This window comes from Equus przewalskii, chromosome 13, assembly GCF_037783145.1.
Source record: "Equus przewalskii isolate Varuska chromosome 13, EquPr2, whole genome shotgun sequence".
Taxonomy (NCBI): domain Eukaryota; kingdom Metazoa; phylum Chordata; class Mammalia; order Perissodactyla; family Equidae; genus Equus; species Equus przewalskii.
Window position 1 is genome coordinate 27,679,781 of NC_091843.1, and position 25,578 is coordinate 27,705,358.

Genomic DNA, 25,578 nt, shown 5'->3' on the forward strand with positions numbered 1-25,578 from the left:
TTTCCAGATGAGGAAAATGAGGCTCAAAAGGTTCTGCAAGTTGCACCACTTAGCTAGCAGGTTTGAATACACAGCCTGGGTGCCGACTGCCTTCCAACCCCACAGAGTGAGGATGCCCCATTCACAGCATCCTTGAAGAAGTTGAAGATGGTAAAGACAGAATTAATCATGATAGTAAAACACTAGCTAACATCTGGTGAGCACTCAGTATAAGCCAGACTTTGTCCTAGGTCCCTTACGTGGATTAACTCCATTAACCCCTACAACTCACAACTTTAACAGTAGTGCTAATATTATCCTCATCTTTGACTAAGGAAACAGGCACAGAGAAATCAATTAACTTTCCCAAAGTCACACAGCTAATAAGCAGAATTCAAACCCAGCCAGTTTGCCCTCTCCAGTGGCCTCTCCCGGCTTCCCGAGATGGGGAGCTCACTGACAACTGTCAGAGGGCTGCACGCAGAAAGCTGCTCCTTACATCAAACTGAAATGAGCCTCTTACTACTACCTGACTTTGCCTGGGTTCAGCCCTTTAGATCTGCGAGGATGAAGAGACGGCTTCCCCTTGCATGGGACAGCCCACGTCCTGCGGCTCCTGAAGCCACATCCTCTCTGTGTCTGCAGCCTCCAGCTGATCCCTCTGTTTCTGATCACCTGGTTTCTGCTATGGTCAACCAGTACCTGCGCCCCCTGTAACTCCCGCGGTTCACAAGGTCCCGAGGTGAGGCAGATTAAGAGAGAGGCCACTGGACAGAGGTCCAGGGAGACTGTATTATCCTCATAATATTCTCCCAGGGCCGCGCGGAGGGCATGGCTCCCGTCCATCCAGGGCTGCTCTTTCACATCTCCAGCTCTCGCCAGCCCTTCCCTTTAGGCCTAGGGTGGTGACAACTTCCCACTGTTGTAGTCCCTGGATGCCACACTACGTTTTGTGGCCCTGTAACCCTGCCCACACCTCTCTAAACGGTCCCTTCACAGAACCCTCCTTAGTTAAACCCTTTGAAGTGTGCCATCTCATTTCTGCCAGAGCCTGCACAGGTCAGACGCCCACATCTGCACCAATTTTGGGTGTGGGGTAAAGGGGACCTTATAGAAGAGTCCACTTGCTGAAGTCACTGCTGGCTTTTGTCCTGGGTTGTTAGATCTTGACCTTGAGAGCTCTTGGCATCTTACAAACTTGTCTCAACCCACCAATATTCATCTCGGCACTTTGCTCCAAACCTCAAAAATACTAAATTTATATTTCTTCCTATAGCTTCCTTGTTTACAGAGTTATAATGGAGCCTCGGGTCTGGAGGCACAGTGATTGAACAGAGGCATCCTAACACAATTAGTCAGGAAGGAAGAGAACACGTGGGGTGGTCGAAGTCAAGCCACCTGAAGATGACTCAGGAGGGGACGGAGCAAAGGTTGAAAGAACCTGCCCCCTCCAGGTTCACTGATAATTCTATTTTCATACCAAACCTCAGTATTTATGAAAATTAAACCAATACTCTATGTTTCTGTCAGGTATTGCATGTGCCGGAAGTGGTTGGATGGATTCTTCCCCGGATTTGGACGTCATCTTTGGAATGGTGTGACTTCAAATATGGCTCACATGACAGGTGCAGTCATACTCCAGAGAAGCTGGAGGTGAGGTGCCACTAAGGGGAGAGCAAGAGAGAACAGAAGTAGAGACACAAGCCTCTGCTGGGATGTGAGGGGTAACTGATCTCAGTGGATAAGCCCCAAGTTGGAGGGCACCATGGCAGGTGTCCCCAGCTGCTCTGGTTCATCTGTAGTCAAGCTGCTTCTCACAGGGGCAACTCCACGAGCTTTCTCCAGGACTCCAGGGTGAACATCATCAGAGCCTAACTCATTTCACAAAGGTCTGTGCGGCTCCTTAGTAGCAGGGGAGACCGGCCAGCATGAAAGGTATTATAATGCAACCGTATATAGCCTGAGTTCGTGTATCCTGGAAACTGTCTTCTGGAGACATGCTCATGTTTGTCAATAACCTTCTCATGGTGTAGGTCCTGAAACTAAGCTCATTAATCCTGCTGTGGTACGGCTCTGTTCATAGCACTGGGGGGACTATCATCTCTCTTGTTCTGGACAGGAATCTTCAATGAGTACAGCCTGTGATCAAAGTCGCTTGTCTTTTGCGGGAGCCGCATGGCCGTATTGACCCATATTGAAGTTGCAGTCAGTGACAACTCTTATGTCTTTATTCATTTGAACCAAAGAAGAAAGAAAAGGAAACAGTCCATCGATGGGCACCATCCAGGGATCAAGGAAACTGGATGTGGATTTGGAGTAAAATAATGATCTAGCAATGGTGGTCAGGGCCCACCCAGGGATGGAGGGTTCACGGACTATATCCAGAGCTTCTTAACAAGGAATGGGTTTCCCGCTGTAGACCATTTCCCCTACATTTCTGGTCTTCTTGGCTCCTTTGACTTGAGGAAGCCTGGAACAGTCCAGAGTCAGTCGGATTGGGGTTTGCTGACTGTGAGTCCGTTCCTCTGCTGGTCTCAGTCCTGCCTGGCTCTGCCTCCCCCACCTCCTTCAGCTTACTTCTGTTTATCTCTTAGATTTTGAGCTTGAATGTTTCTTCCTTAGGACTCTTCTGTCGAGTCCCTCTGTTCATCTGTAGCATCATCAGAGCACTCTGCACTTTCTCTTCCTAGCACTTACCAGAACTGCAACTGATTATCCATGGAGTCACGTACTCAATGGTAGGAGGACAGGCATCAGGTCAGTGCAGTTCACGTCCAGTTCCCCAGTGCAGAGCCCAGCACTTAGCACAGAATAGACACTCGGCACACATTTGATTAATGAATAAATTACGTATCCAAGGGACCTCTGAGGTCATCTAACTCAACTGTTGTCCCTTCTGCCACATCCCTGCAAATGATGAGTGTCTCTGTGTTTGAATGCCTCTGGGGATGGGAGCGCAGACACACACACATGGTCTACTCCATCTCTGGATATCTCATGTGATTGGAAAGGTCTTCTTACCCTTCCAAATCCTTTACAGCCATGTTTCAGTCATATGGCTTCCTCCTCCTTTCTGCCTTTTTATCATACACCAGTATCTCCACATTGACATTCTACCCAATACCCACTCTGAATACCACTCTGATCTCAAATTTTTATCTTGCCCTTGTCTCAGTTAATGGGGAAGGAGGCACATCGCATGGTTTCAGAGCTTGTCAAGGTTCTTGCTGTCACTGCACTTTCTTTCTCCTGCTCCCACTAAATGATATTATCCCTGTAACTCCATTTACTAGGCTGTGAGCTCCAGGAGGGTAGGGTCCACGCCCTCTCTGTACTCTACTGCACCCTCAGGATCTAGCACAGACCTAGCACAGGACAGGCACACACCAGATACCATTTGGATGAAAATCTGACAGCTCTCTTTGGCTCTCCTTAGAAACGCTTTAGATACCAGGCTGGGGGATAAGAAAGGCCTTTTGGTGGCTGAAAAGTGATACATACGCAGATGACTCGGTTGGGTGACCCAATACTGGATCCAGGGGGCGAGATGGAAGTTTCAGACGTCCGCCTGTGCTGTGGGAGAGACGAAGACAGAGGGGTGGGAAGCTGCACTCCAACTTGGTGGGGAGGGGGAGAGGGGAGTACAAGGACCAGCTCTTCAGGGAACATGAGCATACTGTCACAAGCACTCTCTATTTCTGTACTTTATCTTTATTTTTTGCCTTTTTAATCAACGTCTGAGTGTGAATGAAATCTGAAATGCACAGGACTTTAGGCTGTTGGACAGAATATGGATTTATTTTTTACATATTTGTAGTTGGCCTTTTAGATAGGAAATCACTCATAAAACTTTTCATTTTGGGTTATCTCAGTTAATAAGGTATTTACTTTAAGTGAATAAAACTGGTTAATACTCATTCCTTAGCATTTTGTCTATATAAAATGTAAAAGTAGGTTAAACTTCATGTAATTGCATAATAGACTGATTCCTATAGTGTATCCATTGTAGATTGACTTCAACCTAAGTGGCAAGTTTAAAAAATCTTCCTCTGAACAATGGCAATGATAGAAATGGCTCCCTTAGCAGAACCTGATGTCCGTCTTAGAGCGTCCAAGAGAGTGGCGGCATATTGTGGTTAAAAAGTAAACAGATTGGGAACCAAGGACCACTAGTGAACTATGATTTTAGGGATCTTGGGTTCCTGATCTGTAAAATGAAGGGGCTGGTCCTAAGGACTGTTCAATTCCCTTCCAGATCTCCATCCTACAATTTAAGGCATTCTCAGTGGGGCTATATAGCGGTTTTCCAAACTCTGGATCGTGAACTAGCATGGCTCGGGGAAGATGAATTTAGGTGGAACGTTTGATAACACTGAGTGGCAGAGTGAGAGAGTAGAATGTAAAATTCTATTTCAATCCTCTTGGTTAGATCAAGGAGGAAGTCTTAATTTGGTGCTAATACATTTCAGCAACTTTCTCGACAATCGCTAATTTCCTTTTTCTTCTTTAAAGATTTTATTTTTTTTTCCTTTTTCTCCCCAAAGCTCCCAGGTACATAGTTGTATATTTTTCGTTGTGGGTCCTTCTAGTTGTGGCTCCTTTTTTTTTTTAACAAAGAGAGGGCAGGCAATATGATCTAGCTAGAATTTCTAAGATTTACTCTTAAGAATTATTCCTTTTCACTGAATATATTTTATGGTTACCTTCTATTTATAGCAAGTAATACTGTTTTTCCACTTGGTAATATAGTTTTATTTTAAAGTAAGTTAAGCTAAAAATCATGAGTTGATTTAAAGAAAAATATTAGGTATATAAGGATACAAATGGTACACAGATATGGCAAAAACAATCGGGGTTGTAGAAGAATAACTGAAATTTGAGAAATGCCACCAAAAAGGAGGAAATTGAAGAAGAAAAGGACAACTATGTCTTCTTACACCTCAAATGGGAGAGGCCTTCAAAGAAACAGGGGAAAAAACTCATGGCTCAAAAAAATTATACATTAATAGACCTGCTCTTTTGCAAAACTTACACTAAGTTTGATGAGATGGCAAAGGAGAGAACGTTTAACCAGCTGGTGAGAAATTGTACAGATCTGTTTTTTTTTCCTGTGGAAGATTTGCCCTGAGCTAACATCTGTTGCCAATCTTTCTCTTTTTTTGTATGGGAGCCACCGCCACAGCATGGCCTCTTCCAGACGAGTGGTATAGTCCATGGTCAGGAATCGAACATGGGCTGCTGAAGTGGAGGGTGTTGAATTTAACCACAAGGCCACTGGGGTGGGCCCCACAGATGTGTTTTTAGTTGATACTCTAGCAGGTAACCTTTTATAGAGTCCCAAGAGGCCAAGTTGATATTCTGGGCGAGAGTGTGGAGGTACCTTGGAGATCATCGAGTGGCCCCCAGCACACACCCTAGGTCTCCCCTCCACAGCATCAGGACCCAGGAGCTGGGCCCCTCCCTGCAGTCCTTGGATCAAGAACCCAGATTCACAGGACCTCCTTGTACTTTTCAGAGCACAGTAGTTCAGAGGGATGCAGGACCACAGCTGGTCCAGCATGTGCCCTGCACCACTGGCTGTGCTCCTGCCTGTCTGTATTACCATGGGCACATCACTACCCTCTTCAGACCTTGATTTTCTCACAAGCAAAGATAAGGTAAAATTCCTTGCCCCACTTGCCCCATGCGGTTAAAGAAATCAAATCAGACAGTGACTGTGAAGATGCTTTGCAAACGGTCAATTCCTGTGACAACATTAACTATTATTATTAATAACTGACCATGGCATGTGTGCCTCTGAGAGGCCACCATCTTGGTATGCATTGGTAAGGTTGTAGCGTCACCCCAGAAACACTAAAAACTCACATGAATACAGTGCTTTACAGTTTTCAAAGTGCTCTCACATCCAATGTCTTTATCCCCTCAAAAGCCCCATGATGCAGGTGTTTCCATTAAGGAAATCCAAGGATACAGGCTCACATTTGGAAGTGTGCAAACAAAGGAATGACTCTCTACTAAAGCACAGTGCCCTCAGCTTGTGGCAAAAAGTAGTGGGTCTGGTATTACTTCCAGCTCTCTTACCTTTAACTTCTTCTCTGCCCGGGCTGCCTGTTTGCAGATGGGGTGCCAAACCTCAGAACCTAAGGGGCCAGGAAAACAGCAAAGGCTCAGACTTTTCACACCTACCAGCTTTTGGAGTCTTTCCCCAACCTCCACCTCTATTTATTCCCTCCACAGCATGTGCACCCGGCACAGCAGCCGGGAGGACCCCTGGGTTTTCCTGGTTCTCTGCTGCTATATCAATTCAACCATGCATGCACTCTTTTTGCCTGTCCAAATCCTACCCATTCCTCAAGGTCCAGGTCTCACATGGTATCTTTTTGCAAACTTTCTTACCTGCTAGCTGGGAGTGACTTCTCTCTCCTCCATGATCCATAGTTCTTTGTATCTCTCTCAATACATACGACCTTACATCACAGTAGCTTGTGGATTTATCATCCCAACTAAATTAGAAGCTCCTCCGGCAGGGCTGAGCTTTATTCACTGTTGGATCTCCCACAGCATCCTGCATTGGACCTTGCTCTCAGCAGAGGCCCCGTACATGTTTGTGGGGTGACTAGATGAGTAGACGATTGGCAGTGACTGACACATGGCAGGTGGTCAATAAATATTTGTTGAATGAATGAATGGCAGTGGAGGTGAAATAAAGTGACAGACCGTGGTTACCTCCAGCCTTCTTTTCTCTTCAAAGACTCATGACAGTCTATCAGAGCTATCATATTTAAGGGGAGGCAGTGTCATGGTGGATATTCTGTTTGGGAGCACTGTCTTGACCTGCTAATTCCTAACAGACTCTAGACTCTTCAAATTTAGGATGCTGCGAAAGCCTATATTTTATTGTGGGTGGGGGTCCAGTTGGCTGGCTCCAAACCTGAGAGGCCAATTTGGAAAGGCATGAGCAACAGGTGGCTGGTCACATGTTGAGAAGAAGCCCCAAATACTACACATTCCCCAAAGAAGGGACAGGTGTCCTGGATTAGAAGGAAAAATAGGAACATATTATCCCTCTGGTGCCATTTCTCCTGTAACCAGCCCTAAAAGGAAAGGAGCCAGCAAATGGCCAGATTCCTGAGCACCCAGATGGCATTTGTTTGTCTGACTTTGTTTGTAGGATATATTTTCCATTACGGTTTGTTGCCTGGAACCCCTAGGACTGGAATACTGGCTAAGTGACAGGGGGAGTGGTGTAAAAGGGTGAACAGTTAGAGCCGAAAGCGTGGTGGGGAGAGGATGGGCTGAAGTAAAGAGCCCTGGGTTCTCGTCTCTGCTTGGCCCCTAACACATCCTCTTTATGGGGCCCAGTTTCTTCACCTGAGTAACAACGAGGTGGGATTTGGATGGTCTTGGAGATTATTTTTGTCTCTAAAATTCTAATTCTAGGTCCAGTTTTGTCATTTGTGAGATAGAGTTCTTCGATTCTTGTTTGCTGACGTTCTGGGGTATTCCTAATCATTCAACATGAGTTTAATTTCTCCTAAGGTAAAGTGCAGTGGCTCTCAGAGCCCAGTAGAGGGACTCTGGGTCTGTGGCTTGATCCTAGCAATCGAAGGGTGTGTCCACCACCAAGTTGTGGGTGGCGATCCTTGCTTTGGAGAGTCATTAGAGAGAGCATTTCCGGCTCCTCTCTGAGTTGCTGGACTGAATCTGGCAGGAGTTGTTTACCACTGTGGCTCTGGCAGGAAGCACATGTTACAGGTCACTGGAGGAAATGGATGAGGTGGACACAGATGTCTAAGAAGGTCATGAGATTAAGTGAAAGAGGCATAAGAATGGTAAAGGGTTGGGCAGAAGTTCTCATGGAAGGAAAGGATGTGTAAAGTGAAGGGTCAAACTAGATGGTCTCTCCATGCCATTGACAGATCTGTTCTGAAATAAAGCTGAGCCACAAATGGCTTTAGCACTGTGCATACAGGAAAGCAGGTTTATATAAGAAGTGAGGGGAGAGAATCAAATGGGAGAAAGAAAATATAATTAGAAACAAAAAACAAATCAGAAGTTTGAGAGTTGGCAGTATATCATTTAAATTAAAGAGAAAGGAATTTGTTGGTAGTTAGCAATAAATTTAGGTAAATGAAGGTAATAAAAGGTGATTTGTTGATGAAGATCCTTATGAAATATTGTCTACTGAGCTTCTGCCACTAGTCAGTAGCTCGACACTGTGACATTGATAGACAGGCAACATCCAGGGTGAAGAAGGAGGTTATTCTCTTCTCTGGGCTTTATCCTCAGAGCCTAGAACATTCGGTACCTGGCTTGTGTATGTCTAATAAAGAAATGAATGATAGCCTGGTTGGATCTCATCTTTGTATTTAAAAAAAAAAAAAGACACAGGATGATATGCACCCAGAGGCTGATGGTAACTGGGATGGAGAGGAGACCCCAGGTTAGGCAGGGTCTTCACCATGGAGAAGAGAAGAATTAACAGAATGGTGAAAGTTTTGAATATTTTAATGCCTCTCTGTGGACAGAGGGATTAATTTGTTCTGCGTGTCCTGTAAAGCAGAACAAGAACTAAAGGGCAGAAGTTTGAGGGAAGGAAAATTTAACGTCTGAGGATGGATGGGTTTATTCTGAGAGTGAGTTCCCTGGCCCTGGAAGTATTTAAGTATCCACGTTGGCAGATAAATGCTCAGCAGGGATATTGCAGAGGAGATGCGTCACGTGGTAGTTACACTAAGGGACATTTGCCCTCCCTTCCAACCCTCACAGAGTCTGTTCCCACCTTAACAAGCTTCTCTGTATAGAAAGAATAACTATTTGCCCTACCCAGCGATCCTGCATAGAATGTAAGTTCTCTAAAGAGTGGGATTCACATCTGTCTTATCTACAGATATAGTGCAGGGACTGCGGATTCTTAATAAATACTCACTGAGAGAATGAATAAACAAAAGAAATATGATATTCGATTTTAGGCCAGTTGAATTTTCTAAGCTGGACTCAGAGATTTGCACAAGTGGTATAATCTAGACTCTGATTTGACAGCTGCAATTCTAGACTGAGTGTCTATAAGAATATTCACCAGACTGGAGTTTGCCAAAGTATGGATGTGTGGGCCATCTGTCCAGCAGCCTGGTAAAATGCAGAGTCCTGGGCCCCCACACAGAGCCCCTGAACTCAACTTCCTGGGGTTGGGGCCTGAGAATCTGCAATTTTAACAAGCTCTCTTGGTGATTTATGACTCAACTGGAGAACCACAGGGCTAAATACCAGTTAATGCTTCAAATGTGTTCCTTTGGAATGTCATGGGATAAAGAAACCAACTTTACAAGACAGAGCTCTTTAACTTCTTGTAAGAATTCAACAGTTTTTGCTTGTCACACTCCTGGTTCCATGAGTCACACTCTCTGCCTCGGAGACTGTCACGCACAATTCCAGGTTGTGCGGTTAAACCCTCTTGTAAAGGCTATGGAAGTGAAGGATTAGCTATTTCTGTATTGGCTGACTCAGAGACAGAGATCTAAATCTCCGAAACTGTCCCTCAGCCTGGTATTAGGGCTGTTTTTAATCCCTAGCTGAGTCAGCACTCAGTCTTATCTCTCCGACTGGTTACAGCACACCCCACACCTGTGACACTCCGGGGCTTATTTAATGTTTGGGAACCCACCCATCTCTCTGCTGGACCTTGAAGTTCAACTTGCCAACACTTTTTTTTTTTTTGCATTAGTAGAGGTTTTAATGCCAAAGCCGGAGCTGGTGCCACAGACTTCCAGAACGCCCAGCCAGGATTATAAACACAACAGTGATGGAAACTGGCCCATCTGAAGATTCTATTTGGCCAGCACGGTGTTTTTAAAGCATTTTTGAATAAGAATGCTTTTGGACCTTGCAGGTGGCCAGTGACCCGCCCTATGGTCTGCCTTGTTCCCTTCTCACTCATTTAAGCAGGCATTTGAGTTTCAACCCCGGATTCAGGCCAGGGTGTTCTCTTACAGCGGGTTTCTCCTCTGGGTTCTGTGGACCACAGCAGGTGAGATTTCTCAGAGTTCTGCCTTTACGTCAGGAGCACTACCTTTTTACATAGACTTGCTAGGACCCTCGAATGGCTCCTTTAAAATCCCTGCCTGGATAAACAAATGTGGTACATCCATACAATGGAATATTATTCAGCCATAAAAAGGAATGAAGCACTGATACGTTACAACATGGATGAATCTAGAAAACTTTATGCTAAGTGAAAGAAGCCAGACACAAAAGCCCACATCGTATGATCCCTTCTATATGAAATATCCAAAATAGGTAAATTTATAGAGACAGCAGATTGGGGGTCGCCAGGAGCTGGGGGAGGCGGAATGGGGAGCAACTGCTTACTGGGTATGGGTTTTCTTTTGGGGTGATGAAAATATCTTGGAACTAGATAGAGGTGGTGGTTTCACAGCATCATGAAGGTACTAAAAGCTACTGACCTGTACACTTTAAAATGGCTAATTTTATGTTATGTGAATTTTACCTCAATTAAAACCACTCCCTCCCCGCAGCAGGTAGACTGCTTCTGTAGACTCCAGGATACTCTGCTCTTCGCTTGTTACTAGGGGTTCCAAACTCAGCAGGAGGGAGCAGAGCGAGCCCTTCTGTTGAATCTGACAAGTAGTAACAACAATATCATCATCATTATAACCTTGGGCATTAGGAACTCTTCACCACGTATCAGACACTCTCTGCATTATTTCATGTAATATTCTTAACAGGTTTGGATCCTGGTTACAACACTTCCTAGCCACACCATCGAGAGCAACTCAGTTACCTCTCTGTGCCTTAGTTTCCCCATCTATAAAATGAGGATGATAACAGCACCTGCCTTACGTGTTTGTTGCGAGGATTTTTGAGTTAATAAGTGTAGAGCACTTAGAACAGTGTCTGCCTAGAGGAGGCACTGTGGAAGTGTTAGTTGTTGTTGTTCTTATTATCTGCCCTCCCTCCCCAAACCCCCTGTTTGCCAGGATCTAGTTTGGGGAAGCGGGGAGGGGGAACAGAGAGTTTGAAGGGGGTGGGTAGCATTTACTCTCCTCCTCCTGGAGCCAGGGCCTGGGTGAGCTGGAGCACACAGCAGGTGGAGAGCTGGCTGTGCAGGTGGAGTCACTGAACAGAAGCCTGGCTGGGCTGCCAGCAGAGCCCTCTGGGAGGCTGGGCTTGTGCCCAGGGACGAGGGCACACGGGAGAAGTGGAAAAGACCAGTTTGCCTGGAGCTGACATGATCAAGTGGGCTTGAAACTTAATAAAGCGGTTGAGGGAGCCAAGTGCTTAGTTACCATGAAGCTGGTTACCATGGGGGCTATCAGGCAGGAGGAGGAGAGGAGGATGGCAGCACTGAGGCGCCTGGTAATTCAGAGGAAACAAGAAGTGCTGATAATAACAGTTAGGACAGTAATTAAAATGTATGGAGTGCTTAGTATATGTCAGGCACTAAGCATTCTTATTATCTTATTGGATTATTATGACTAATATTTAGAGAGTGCCTGTGCCAGGCCTTACGCTACACACTTTATAACAATAGTACTTAAGTGAAAAATAACAATGATAACTAACATATGCCAAGTCCTATTCTAAGTGTTATTAATAATGATGATGATATTGACAGTAACCAGCACTTATTAGTGTGTGAAATCACGGGGAATGGCCATGTCTACATTACTGCGTGTTTTTTTTTTTTAAAGATTTTATTTTTTCCTTTTTCTCCCCAAAGCCCCCCTGTTCATAGTTGTATATTCTTCGTTGTGGGTCCTTCTAGTTGTGGCATGTGGGACGCTGCCTCAGCATAGTTTGATGAGCAGTGCCATGTCCGCGCCCAGGATTTGAACCAATGAAACACTGGGCTGCCTGCAGCGGAGCATGCGAACTTAACCACTTGGCCATGGGGCAAGCCCCTACCGGGTGTTTATCACGAGCTCAGACTGGCAGAGCCGCTGGTGCCAGGCTCTGTGCTAAGCCTTTACTGTGCATTCGCTCATTTAATCCTCATGACGGCCTGGTGAGGTGGAGCCTATCATTATCCATGTTCAGATGGGGAAACTGGGATTTAGGGAGCTTATTTGTCTTGCCAGCCTGTCCACTTCTGTCTCCCCATCCTGGCCTGGGTATGTACATGTGACCAAAGTCAGATTCGGAGACTCTTCTCTGTTGAGCCTTGCAGGGAATGCTGCCCCTCTGTGCCCACGTGGGCAGGGGCTGAGGCAGCCAGTCTGGGGCAGGAGAGTGCGAGGTCACACACAGAAAGCAGCAGGGAGAAGAACCACCTGCTGACCCCCGTGGGGCCCTTAAACCAGCTGTGCTGCTCCTAGAAGCTTCTAAGTTCTGAGCTGATCAACCCTTTTTGCCTAACGTTGTCTGCGTTGGGTTTCTGCCACCTAAAAAGTCCAGACTAATAAAACATCTCATTGAGCTAAAACCCGAGTATCTGACAAGTTCTTGACTTGCCCGGCAGGCAATTTTGTTTCCCAGAAAATAGAGGAAGCAACCAGGGAAATTGCTGCTGTGGACCTAATTCTGACCAACATGGACAAATTGGCTGGTGAAGTAGATGTGACATGTAACTGGAGAGAAAATGACCTCATCATCTTGAGTTTGTGGCAAACTGAGTGGAGCAAGTTGGAAACAGACTTTAAAATACAAACTTCAAACTACTATGCTGTAATATTTTCTATAGGATTCAAGATGTTTGGTAACCCTAAAAATCTAAAAAAACCCTGCAGCTCATCGAAAATTAAAATGTACTCTATTTAAAATGAAATATGCTTAGTAGAGTCAGACTTCAGAAAATATCAATTTAGTACAGTAGCGGGATATGTTTGAAGAGTCTAAAATTATGTAGCAGGATTGGGGAAACATAAGATTTAAAGTTTTTAAGCATAACTCCTACAACCTAAGCTGTCAGTAGAGAGATCCAATTTAAAATAACAATGCTAAACTACTAAATTATAGCAACCAATATTACGTTAGTGCCTTTGAAAGTGTGGTTTGATGAGATGTGTAGATTACGACATCCATAACCAAGGGAGGCGTTTCTCTTGAACATCTATTAGCTCAGTGCACCTCTGATAAGGTACTTGTCAGAGTAGAGGGAGGCCCCAGCTAAATATGAATGGCATCCCCAGCTGTGCCAGGAAGACACACCTCCTGGTACCAGGACCTTGTATCATCTGAACCAAATAAAATGTGATCTGAAATAGACTCAGTTATATAAGAGAAGAGTTTGGTGTAATTATCAGAGCAAGCTTTCAGGGCTCCATTTTGGATTTGCATTAACAGAGAACTAAGGTTCTTTATTTTGGGCCATGAACACCTCTGAAAATTTGGTAGAAGCTACAGACCCTTTCCTTAAAGAAATATACCTACATGCAAAATTCGGCAAGCAATTTCAGGGGATTCAACGAATGCAGAGGCCAACCATGAACTACGGGTTAAGAATTCTGATGATAAACGGAAGAAAACTGTCTTAAACAAAGCCTAGCAAGACAGGCTGGTGAACCTTGGCCCAGGGACACAACCTTTCTAAACTTTCTTGTTCCCTAAAACAGGGATATTAATGGCTTTTAGCTCACAGGATTGTTGAGAGGATAAAATGAGATACTGCATTCAAAACTCTTAGGACAGTGCTTGGCACACAGTAAGTGCTCAAGGAATGTCAGCTGATAGCATTTTATTATTATTGTTAATACTATTATTAATATTGGCGGGGCCTACAATTTGTTATAATACTTTCCTTAGCAGAGCAAAGTTTGTCCTAGGATTTCATAAATGATTTCCCGCCTGGTGGGTTTTAATTAAACGGACAAATGATAACAGAGTCTTGCTTCAAATGTGCAGCTGAACTCCTGGACTTCTAGCGTCATTCTCTGTCTCAGGTCCTTGGAACACGGTTGTATTTAGTGGAGACAGAAGGAGAGAAAAACAAGTCTGTCTTTCCTTTTTCCTAGGTACAGGCACATTTAGAACAAGAGGAAAATCTATCTCATGAACCACATTCTGGGTTTAGAAAAACTCCCACCAATCCAGCAACTGTAACCTTTGTGATTTTAGGCTAAGTTTTGCCCCGAACCTGCAGAACTTTGGCTATTATTTTGCTGCACAAAATCAGTGACCTAATTTCCTGGTGAAGCCCAAATGAAGGGTTTGGACACAAACAGATTAGAAATCTGGCATCTTTACAAAAACAGAAGACTGAATGCACAACAGAACTTAAAACAAATAGAACTTGCTCTTGTCTCCTGGGGCTTTGGAAGTTCTCATCCAGACAGACGTCAGACTTCTCCCAATTAGGGCCCATCGGAAAGCCATCCCACAGTAATTAAAAAACAAACAACCTGACCAAAAGAACCTCCAAGGCCGGCTGCCAGTACCTTGCTGTGTCCTGCTACGGAACTGACAAGACTGGGTTTCTAACCTTTGCAGGCTTCCCAGCACTCTCTCTCTTGTGTGCATTGCTTTATGGGGCACTGAGCATCTTCACATGCATTCTCCCCTCTAATAGTCACGAGGACCTTGTGGAGTATGCTTGCTCTCTGTGCACTGGGTACGTGGATGTGCCTCAGTTTCTCCATCGTGTAATGCTTCCTCCCACCGTGGGCCTTTGCACCTGCTGTTCTCTCCACCTTCACGATCTTCCCTCCCTCTACCCTCTCACCTCCTACTTAATTTCAAGGTCTTGGCTTGAAACTGCCCTTCTTCAGCAGAGCCTCTCCTGACCTCTCAGACTAGACCAGGAGCCTTATAATACACTCCCATGGATCCCAAACCTCCCCTTCACAGCACTTATCACTGCTTGTCACTGAATGTTTGCAACTCTATTTGATTACAGCTGGTCCCCTCCTCCTGTCAGTCAACTCCACCACAGAAGCTAGCACTCCTGCCTCGCTCATCTCTGAGTGCCCAGCACAGAACAGAGAGCCCGGCACAGAGCATGACCTCAGTTTGGATGGATGAATGAAAGACAGTGTAATTATCCTCATTTTACAGGTTAAGGAAGAGACCCAGGGAAGGAACACACTTCTCAAGGTCACAGCCCATTAGCAGAAGTGCTGACGTTTGAACCCAGGAGTCTAGGCTCTCAGCCGGTTCTCACTCCTGTTCTGCCTGGGAGGAGAGTTTTCTTGCCATTTCTGGGGAATATCATTGCGAGTCCTGTACCCTTGCCTGGGGAGGGTGTCCAGGGCAATCTTGGGCCCAGCTCTTGATGGTAGCAGAAGCCCCCCCGGTGGCTGCCACCCCCAGGACGCCCACAGCTCAAGTCAGCATGACTCTAGCATCGGATGGCCTGGTCCCCCTCATTCCAGGATCGCTCAGCATCCCTCGAGGCAGGTCCTTGAAAGCTCTGCAATTACTCCCACTCTCCCCAGAGCCAGGAGGGTAGGGATGGGATAATTAAGGAGGAGGGTGACAGGCCCTTCTTCATCACCAAGAATATCTCCCACCTCCCGGAGGCATTGCTGCCATAGGTTTTTTATGCATTCTCTCTCGTGATCACAAAGCTGCTCACTTCACCGCTTAACTCTTTCAGCATTCTGTGAAGTTCTGGTCAGAAGCAGGGCCTAGAAGATACCGACACATGAGGACGTGAGCTCCAAGAGGGCATGGAACTTGTCAGCCTTGCTCACTGCTACATCTCCAGTTGACATGACAGCACCAGCACACAGGTGGGGCTCAACAGATATTTGTTAAGTGAATGAACTAAGAGCTTACCATGTGTCAGGAACTTCCTATACTTCTATATTATAGGGTCTGTTACTAGCCTATTTTACAGACTAGGCAACTGAGGTTCAGAGTTAAGAGACTTGCTCAGGGTCAAAATTAGCAAGCAGTGGAGCCAGGATTCAAACCACTAAATGGGGAAAGATTAGGATTGGGAATTCAGGCAGGAAGGTGAAGATGTTGATTATTCTAGAGATGTGAACGTGAGGGCAGTTTCAACACTAGGGAATGTCTCCACCAGGGAAGGAGGAGAGGAATATCACACAATGAATTTTCAAACCGAGTGCAACGTCCAGATTACCAGGTGGTCAGTGTCCATGAAGACATCGTGTTTGCTGAGACTCGGGTGGGCTTCCCAGGATGGAACACAGGGTCCTGCAGCAGGAACCACTCGGGGACCCAAGCATTGAGGGATTGGTGCCCATGGGAAGGGGGGGGTCTAGTCTTGCAGGGACCTGAGTAGCAGGCAGGGCCTTGTCCCAGGGGGCCAAGCAGAGAGAGCTCTGGAGTGGGAGTCATAAGGCCCGGTCCTCTGTGCCCCTGCATGCTCTGGTTCTCATGCAAGTCTCTTCCTCTCTGGGCCTCACTTTTCCCATCTGTACAATGAGAGTTGTTACTTTCCAGTCTAGAGTGGCCTCTAGGATCCTCCACCTCTAACACCTGTAAGACTGTACATACAAGTGAACAGCTGTAGAGTCACAGCATCTTAGAAATGGCCACCCAGCCCAAGCCAACATAGGAATCCCTGCTCCAGCATTTCTAGCAGATGGTAAGAGATTCTGTTGAAGAGCTCTAGGCCAGTAGTTCTCAACTGAGAACGATTTTGCCCACCAGGGGATATTCCACGACGTCTGAGATATTTGCAGCTGTCAATAATGGGAAGGCGTACATTATTGGCATCTTGTGGGCAGAAGCCAGGGATACTACTAAGCATCCTGCAATGCACAGGACAGTCCCACACCAGAGAATTATCTGGTCTAAAATGTCGCTAGTGCTGAGGTTGAGAAGCCCTGCTCTAGGCAAAGGGAATTCATTACATCTGGAGGGGATTCCTGGCTGTGGGCACTCATGGCTAGGACAAGCTTGATAGGAAGACACACTCCCTGTAACTGCCTCCCTGGTCTTATATCTGCCTTGTGAGGAAACCGGGAGGAAGGTTTCTCCCCTAGATAGCTATTTAAACATCTGGGGATGGTTAATTACAGCAATTCAGCCAACAATGATCACCTGTAGAATGAGTGCTTGTGGGGTCAATGTCAGGACTGAGGGGTCAATTTCAGGGGCAAGGGGTCTCAGGGAGAAGGCCAATGACTCTCATGGAAGCTGGAGGGGAGCAGGTGCAAACAAAGGGCTGTGGGAGTTCAGGGAGGAGGGTTGTGGTGTGGGGATGAGAGCATCTAGGGCATTTATGAAGTAGGTAGTGCCTAAACTGGGCCAAGGAGAATTTCCAAAGGAGGGCATGGAAGACAAGAGTGTTCTGAGAGGTATGTAACAAAGAGCAACAACCCGGAGGCACCAGGGCCATGAATTCATTTGAGGGACCAAACGCCGTCCTTACCACAAGGCCTGGCCTGGTCTGTCCGTGCCCACCTCCCAGCCTCACATCTCACCTCCGTCTACACCCTGGCTCCTCTTGGCCTCCTACACTTGCCACTTCTTCGCCAACCTCAGAGCCAAGCAGATTCTGTCCCCTCAGGTGAGCACATCCCATCTCTCCTCTCTTTGCCCAATTAACGCCCACTCATCCTTCGGATCCCAGCTCCCAGCCCTTCCTCAGGAACCTTCCCTGATTGCCCCTGTACCCCGTTATGTGCTCTCACAGTCCCATACTGCTCCCCTTCATAAAACTTATCACAGTGGACGGTTATTTGTATAATTATGGACTATGGTCCACCTCCCCTGCTGGACTGTAGGGCAATGGGGGTAGGACTATGGACCCCGGTGCAAAGCCTGTACAAGGCTGGGGCTCAAGAAATAGTTGTCAAATGGATGAAGAAACAATTGAAAGCTGGCTTTGGCAGTTGAAGTGCTGGATTTGTTCAAGCTAGAAAGGCAGTTTGAGACCTCAGTGAGAGGGTCTTAGATGCTAGGCTGAAGTGTTGGTACCTAAACTGGTGGGCTGGGAGGGGCCCTGAAGATCTCTCCACAGGGCTGTGCCAAGAACACCATGATGCTCTGGGATGATGGACGAGGCAGAGGAGGAAAGATTGAGCAGAGCCTGGAGACTCATTAAAAGACTTGCAAGAATCCTGGGGCCAGAGGGCTAGACCCCAGACAGTGGTGGAGGGAAATCAGCCCCAGTTTGCTTCTTGGAGGCTGTTGGTTCCCTCCAATTCCTTTCTGTGCATCCTAAGAGTCCATGGGAAGACGGAAGTGAGAGCCTCATGTGATGGTCTGAGATGTGGGGGGAGGGGGGGTGAGGGACGTGGGGTAGAGGCTGTGATGCTGCAGACACTGTGCAACCAAGCCATTCTTCTGAGGTTCTCTGACCACTTGGCCTCATTTAGCTCAACTTCCCACCCCCAGGCAGAGCCAGGGGAGTCTGCTCAGAGCATTTCCAGGGAAGCAGGCCAGCTGAGCAGCGGGTGGAGGCGCACAGGGACGGAAGGCAGATTACATGTCACTTCACATTAGCCACACCGGCAACTTTCCCGAACCACCCAGAGAGGGGCGAATTAATTGCAATTTTGAGGACAAGCCAAAAGCAAAGATAAGACTGAAATGAAAGGGAATTTTATTTCCTTTCCAGCCATGGGTAGATAGGGATGCTTTACGGAGGCTCATCTTTGCTTACCTGTGAGGTACATCTCCTCCCCTTCAGTGAACATCTGGTGGCAGCGTACACATCTGGCACAGGTTGGGTGGTAGTGCTTCCCTCCTGCCTATGGAAATAAAAAGAAGAAACAGGAGGTCAGAGCTGGAGAGGCTGTCCAGTGGGGCAGGTTGGGTTTGAACATTTCCTGGACACATTAGTGATGTTGGCATCTTCATGGCCTGGAGGTTGGTTGGGAGTCTATCTGGGGAGTCCAGAACCATCTATAAAAGTCCACCCATGAAGCCTGGTGATTCCATACCCTGGGTCCCTGATGGCAGTTCACGGGACCTCCCTGACACCTGTACTTCTATTCTGGCAGGGGAGGGGCCCTTTGGAGGCCACTGGTCCCACCTCCTCATTTCCAGATGAGGAAACAATCTTGCTTTGAGGACATCCCAGCCTTCCCCCAAGAATGGGACCCTTACCACTAATGGTACATGAGATGATTTTAAGTGGTACATGGACCCAGGATTTAATAACATTGAATCAATGAAAAAAATGATCTCCTTTCAATCCTCTATCAATACTTCTGGTTTTTTCAAGAAAACACCAGTTCGGTGCGATGTGTCTTTAACATCTATCCAAAACTTACTAATCTACCTTCTTAGGAACGAGAACAGGTGTGAGGTTGGGAGCCTCCACAAGCAGTAGAATCTAGCTAGAACTATATTTATTTTTTGGTTATTGGCAATATGGGAAGTGATCCTGGTTTTCCTGCTATGTTATATAAATTTTCTTATACATAAGTGAGTCAACTCAAAGACAAATTAAAGTATTAGTTAAGAATGAGTACACAAGGTTCATAGACATGGCAAAAATTGTGAGTGGCACATGAAGGCCCGACTTTAGGACTCAGTGGACAAATAAAAGGACCCGCAGAGCCAGGCCCTGTCGGGGAGCCTCTGACCCCCAGGCCAGCCCCATGATTGTTGCACCTGGGCGCCCCTGCCCCCAGCCCCAGCTCACCCCAGTCTGGCTTTGGTGAACCTCCTTCACTATTCCCACTTTCCTTCCCTACAATTATTTCAAGTCAAAATGGAACGGATTTGCAGCTGCTAATTCTTCCATAGCGGGAAGAAACGGCCTCAGAGAAGGCTGTGACTCAAGATCTCACTGGAAGCCAGGAGCAGTGTTGGAGCTGGACCCCCGAGGGCCAGTCACCAGGCCAGCACTTACTTCCATGCTGACCATTCTGACACAAGTCCAGCCAAGAGGCCTGGATGTGAAAGGGCCTTTCAGCGGCAGCTCCAGCGTTTCTACACGGCAGGAGCCTGGAACAGTGGTTGGGCTGGAAGGTGGGGCTTGTTTTGCATGTTAGGGCAGGGATTTTAGGGGGCTATGTCTGGGGGAAACTGATAAGAGACTGGGGGATTGTTAAAGGCCCCTCCCCAAGCCATCACTTGATCTAATATTAATGGGTTCCTTCCAATTCAAAAATTATAATTGTGTAATGGTGAAGGCTTATTTCTGAATCTTTTTCTTTGGGGAAGGGGTTGGGCACGGGCCTGCCTATTCTGGAGATACTTGATTTATTTTAAAAACTTAGCAAGAATGTGGAAAGGGCAGATTTTTAAAAAAGGAAAAAAATATCTCCAACATTTCTTTTTTCAGTCTTGGTTGTTTGCATGGCTCCCCTCAGTGATAAAATGTCCTTATCATCATCAAAGCAAACTGGGTTCGAACTTCGGAAGGAGCCTGCTGTTTTCCCAAGCTGAGATATCGTGGGACCAACTCTCTCGTACCATGACAAGGATAATCGGTTTAATTAGTAGCCTCTTCCTACTTTGTGTCTCGTTATCATTTCAATTATAGACCTGTTTTCCAGGGTGGCAACAGCGCCTTGGCAAAACTGAAGCTTGGCATCTTCCTAAATGTCACGCTCCTCCCCAGCCCCCCCGCCCCCACGCCACCCCAACTGAAAGATGCTTCATGCCCATCTCAGCAACCCCGGGCAGGGGTGATGTTGAAAACAACTTGAGGGAGGGGAGGCTTCCAGAGCAGCCGGTCCCAGCATAAGGAGAACCAAGTCAGTGAGGTGTGATGAGACATTCTGTCTGTTAACAACCGAAGTCAAGAAAATAGTGAAGAAAAGTGGCAAAGCATTAGTACCAGAAAAATGGGGCCACAGTGGAGTGGACTGAGAACTGCAAACTTACTGAAGTTGGGTTAGAAAATGCAGCACAAAGACACCAGGTGTGCGATTCTCCTTGGTGAGGACACAGACTAGGAAGGAAGAAGTGTGAGTGGCATGCAGCACAGTGAGCTTTATCACTGAGGAAGGGATTGTGGGAGGGCCTGGAGAGGAATGGGAAGGGGAAACGGTATTTAATTAAGTGCCTATTGTGTACCTAGGAATGCACTGGGCCCTGTACTGGGCAACTGTTGTTTCTGCCTGGCTAACATCCTGCCCTCTTCTTCCAGAAACAGCATCAGGCCTTTCCTGGGTGGGACCACCCTTTCGCAAATCAGTCCACGTGTTAAGTAGGGCTGACCCCACCAATAAGCTATTTCAGCTCTATGGTCACAGCTATTGGTTTGGAGATGGGCCTGAGACTGTCCAGTGAGAGCCAGTCCCAGGATGTTTGCTGAGCTGTTAGAAAAGAGCAGCTCTCCTTCCACTTGGGATACTGGCTGATAGGATGTAGCCTGGACACCTGGTGTCCAACTTCCCCATCATGAAGGAGAGGCTTCCTGAGAATAAAGCCAACACAGAAGCAAGTGGAGCCAAGATGGCGAGATATTCCAAATGCATTTGTTTGAACACTGGATCCAGCTGTGCCTGAACAGAGAATTACTCCTGGGCTTTTTATTACGGGAGCTGGTAAATTTCCTTTTGGCCTGAGCCATTTGAGTATAGCTTCTGCCCTTGTAACCAAAAACATCCTAACTGTAAAGGAAAAACACACTCCTGTGTGTGTCCTTTACTCCCACACTACTACCGCACTCATAGCACTTCTGATACCAGATGTGTGGGATTTTTTCCCCCACACCAAGCAATTCTCTGGGACAACAGCTGAGTGTCCTACAGTTTAACTCAATTCTGACACTATCTACCTGGAGAAAGCGTCAGATCCCACAGGTTAAGGGCTCACTCCCACAAGACTGTCCCTCTCAACTACCATAAACAGACTTCAGATACCAATTCTATGCCCCATGTTGTTACCTGTACTTCTTTCTGACTGACTGGCTATAAATTGAGGTTCCCATGACCCCCAACTTGGGTTTGGCAATTTGCCAGAATAGCTCATAGCACTCAGGGAAACACATTTACTGGTTTATTACAAAAGGATATGATAAAGGACACAGACGAACATCCAGATGGAAGAAATACACAAGGGCAAGGTATGCGGCAGGGGTGTGGAGCTTCCATGCCCTCTCCATGTGCCCCACTCTCCCAGCACCTCCACGTGTTCACCAACCTGCAAGCTCTCTGAACCCTGTACTTTTGGGATATTTATGGAAGCTTCACTTCACAGGCATGATCCATCATTAACTCAATTCCTAGTCCCTCTCTCTCTCCTGGAGGATGTGAGATGGGGCTGAAAGTTTTAACCTTCTAATCATGGTTTGGTCTCTCTGGTGACCAGCCCTCAACCAGGAGCCCATCAGGAGTCACTTCGTTAGAAGAAAAGACACCCTATCACCCAGGAAATTCCAATGGATTTAGGAGCTCTGTGTCAGGAACCAGGTCAAAGACCAAATATTAGAACTAAAGATGCTCCTAGAGCTCATATCACCTAGGAAAGTACAAAGATTTTAGGAGCTCTGTGCCAGGAACTGGGGCAGAGACCAGTTATATTTTTTCTATTATTTCACACTAATATGTCCATTAGGAGTTAAATAACAGTAGTATTCTCCATTGTTAGATAAAGACTCTAAGACTCAGAGAAGATGACTTGCTTCAGGTTTCATGGCTATAAGTGGTAAAATTAGAACCCAAGTGTGTTTTCCCCTAGCCACGTATTTTTCATGACATCGCACTACCTCAGAGAACCCCGAGTGGCCGAGAGCTGTGGGCATCGGTGTGGGATATAGGAGCCTAGAGTCCTAGATTTCAGCTCTGTCTCCACCAGAAACACTGTGTGTGACCTTGGAAACACATCACATGTCTTGTGGCTCACTATTCTCATCTGTAAAACGAGGAGGGTGAGCTGGTTGATTGCTAAAAGTCTCTGCCAGCTCTAAGAAAAAAAATCAATACGTTCGAGATGTTAATGGAGCCTCACGCAAAGGGAATCAATTGAAACCCAGTCACAACAGCTGCCTCAGAAGAGGAGGCTCCCACAATGCTAAACGGCAGGAACACGCGGGAAAAGACACCCACTGCCGACAGAATGTCAGAGCAGCTGAGACGAATTCCCGTCTACAGTCCTGTGTGCCATTGAGTTTTTCCTTCCTGAAAGAAGAGTCTGCTTTTATGATCTCTCATCCCACCCACCCTTTACCTCACTACAGTGCAGATGCCTCTCCCCCACAATCCTGCAGACCCCAGAGACTGTACTCCTGAAGGTGACCCTTCCCCACACCCCAGAGCTTTTTCTCCATCCACATAGTCCTTACCTGCTCTGGCGAACCTGACCAACACTCTGACTGACCTTGCCATCTTTTCTGAAGCTCTGTTCTCTTACTGCCCCTCCCTCTTTCTCCCCCACCTCCCTGACTGCCCTTCTTCTGATAACTCCTCAGCCTCCTTCTGCCACCTGCAAGCAGCCACTCTCCAAGGCTCCCTTCAGCCCGCTTCCTCTCTCTCGGAAATCCTGATGACTCCCATGGTGCTATTTTTCCAATCCCAGCATTTCTGAGATTGGTCCCTCCAGGCCTGAGCTTTGTTCCCGAGCCCTGCTCCACATTTCTGACTGCCTTCTTGAAACTTTCCCAGAATTTCAATCACAACCCATCCCAAACGGAACTCGCTGTGTTTCTGCCCAGATCAGCTTCTTTCTCTGCCACCCCCAGTTCTGCAGATGGTGACAACAGACTACCTCTTACCCAGGCCTGACTCTTTGGTACAACTTTTGGCCTCTTCTCCTTCAGTCCTCACGTCTACAAGTTGTCGCACAGTGGCAAAGCATTGGAATTCTACTGCCATAACCCTTGAGACAGGGTGGTTGTCCTTTCCACTGCTACTGTACCTCTTGACTCCTTCTGGCGTCATGGCCTCCTTGCTGGTCTCCCACTTCTAGTTTCTTTCCTCCACATTTAGCCTGTGTACATCACGTTATTCTCCCAAAGGTGCAGCTCTAAGCACGTCACTTCTGGCTGATCTTTCCTCAACCCCCATTGCTCAGTGAATTGCATACAAACTCCTTCCCTCAGTAGCGAGCCCTCGGAAACCTGGGCCCAACACCCTGCCGGCGCTCCTGTTTCATGCCTTATCCTCCACGTTGGGCTCCTCCCGCTCCTGGAAATGCTTAATAGTTTATCAACTCTGTGCATTTGTTTATCTTATTCTCTCTGACTCCCTATCTTTTAAAAACATAACCTTATCACGTTGCAACTTGGTTTAAAACTCTCCAATGGCTTTCCATTGCATTTACTATAAAATCCAAACTCTTAAATGGGTCTACAAAACCCTATATGGTATGCCTTATATGATGTACTCCACCGCCACCTAGCCCTGATTTATATAATTCAGCCACACAGGCCTTCTTCTCTTTTCCCTGAATGGGTCAAGCTCATTTTCCCTCCAGCTCTTCACATGACAGCTTCCTTCTCATCCTCAGGGCTCAGCTTCAATGCATCTCTTCAGAGAGTTCTTTCCTGGTTGCTACACGCTCTCCTGCTGAGCCCAGATATGGCTGCAGAATCCTTCTCGACATAGTGCTGATGCCAGGTAACCGCAACCAACTGGCCAATTTGTCAGAATTAACGATTCTGCTTGCAAGAGCTGACCCAGTCTGCTGTCCTTCAGCCATTGTCAGATGGGAAAACTGAGGCCTAGAGAGTCAAAGATATTCACGAAAATCTGAGCATGTGTTAGCAGTCGAGGCAATATTAGAAACTAATTGTTTCTACTCTTAGGCTACTGTTTTTCACTTGCACCAAACTCTTTCTTGTTTCTAATTCCTCAAGGTGGGTGGTCCCAAAGCCTAGGAAGACAGCTTCCTGGACCCAGAGGGTGTGGGAAGGAAGGCCAGGAAGACCAGTGGACAGGGGGCTCAGGCAGGGGCTCAGCAAGGGAGCTGCAGGTTGTCTGTCACTGGCAGAGCAAGCTGTGCATTGGAGGCGTTGGAGAGCTGTTGCCATGGCGATGGACCAGCCAAAGGAGGGCTTAGGGAGCAAGCTGCTAGACAAGCTGGTTCTTAAATCAGCACATTACCAAATGCCGAAAAAATAAAAAAAAAGTCTTCCATCCCCTAGCAGGGTTAGGAAGAAAATCCTAATTGTCACTCCTCAGTAATCTATCAGGGTCTGAATCCAGAGAAGCAACTCCTATTCTCAGCCCAGCATTTTCTGAATCAGGAATAATTTCGTCCAGGTTCTCATTTTGGGGGTGCCCAGAGAGGCAAGGTTATCTGCTCAAGGTCATGTAGCTAAGCTGGGGTACAGGAAGCAGGGGGAGGTGGAGGCTATGGAAGAAGGGATCTGGGGTGACTTGCTCCTTTCTCAGTGACGACTTTTTGGAGTCACAGGCTATCCTGTTCAAATACCTTCATGGTTACTTGAACCCACTCACCTCCAAGACCCTGCCGCTGATGTATCGGTCACAAGTCTCGCATTTAATGCCAAACTGGGAGTGGTAGTCAGACTCGCAGTACGGAACGCCATCCCTGCAAGAGGAAATCCACACAGGAAGAGGAAGTTGGGGGGGTTCGTGGGGGTGTCACATGGAGGTTCCAGGATCTGCAGCCAACAGGGACTGGGCCAAGATGAGAAGCACTGGGAGAGCTTGTTAAAAATGCAAACTCCTGAGACACCCCTCAGACCAATGAAATCAGAGACTTCTTGGGAGGGGGGTCCAGGAATCTGCATCTTGACAAACTCCCGGAGTGTGCCTAGAACCCACTGGTCTGCTGCTGGCTGTGGGCGTCCCTTTCCCACTC

The 25,578-nt window shown here is 46.9% G+C and overlaps 1 protein-coding gene across 5 annotated transcripts in view; it reads right to left on the bottom strand.

Moving 5' to 3' along the window:
- ABLIM3 (actin binding LIM protein family member 3) overlaps window positions 1–25,578 on the bottom strand; it is a 148,310-nt gene that overhangs the window by 22,598 nt on the left and 100,134 nt on the right. For all 5 annotated transcript variants that reach the window (XM_070569222.1, XM_070569219.1, XM_070569218.1 and 2 more), the window contains 4 exons: window positions 25,212–25,305; window positions 18,515–18,602; window positions 6,061–6,119; window positions 3,481–3,552 (listed from right to left, as the gene is read on the bottom strand). In XM_070569222.1, coding sequence (XP_070425323.1) covers window positions 3,481–3,552; window positions 6,061–6,119; window positions 18,515–18,602; window positions 25,212–25,305 — 313 coding nt within the window. The remainder of the gene's footprint in view (window positions 1–3,480; window positions 3,553–6,060; window positions 6,120–18,514; window positions 18,603–25,211; window positions 25,306–25,578) is intronic.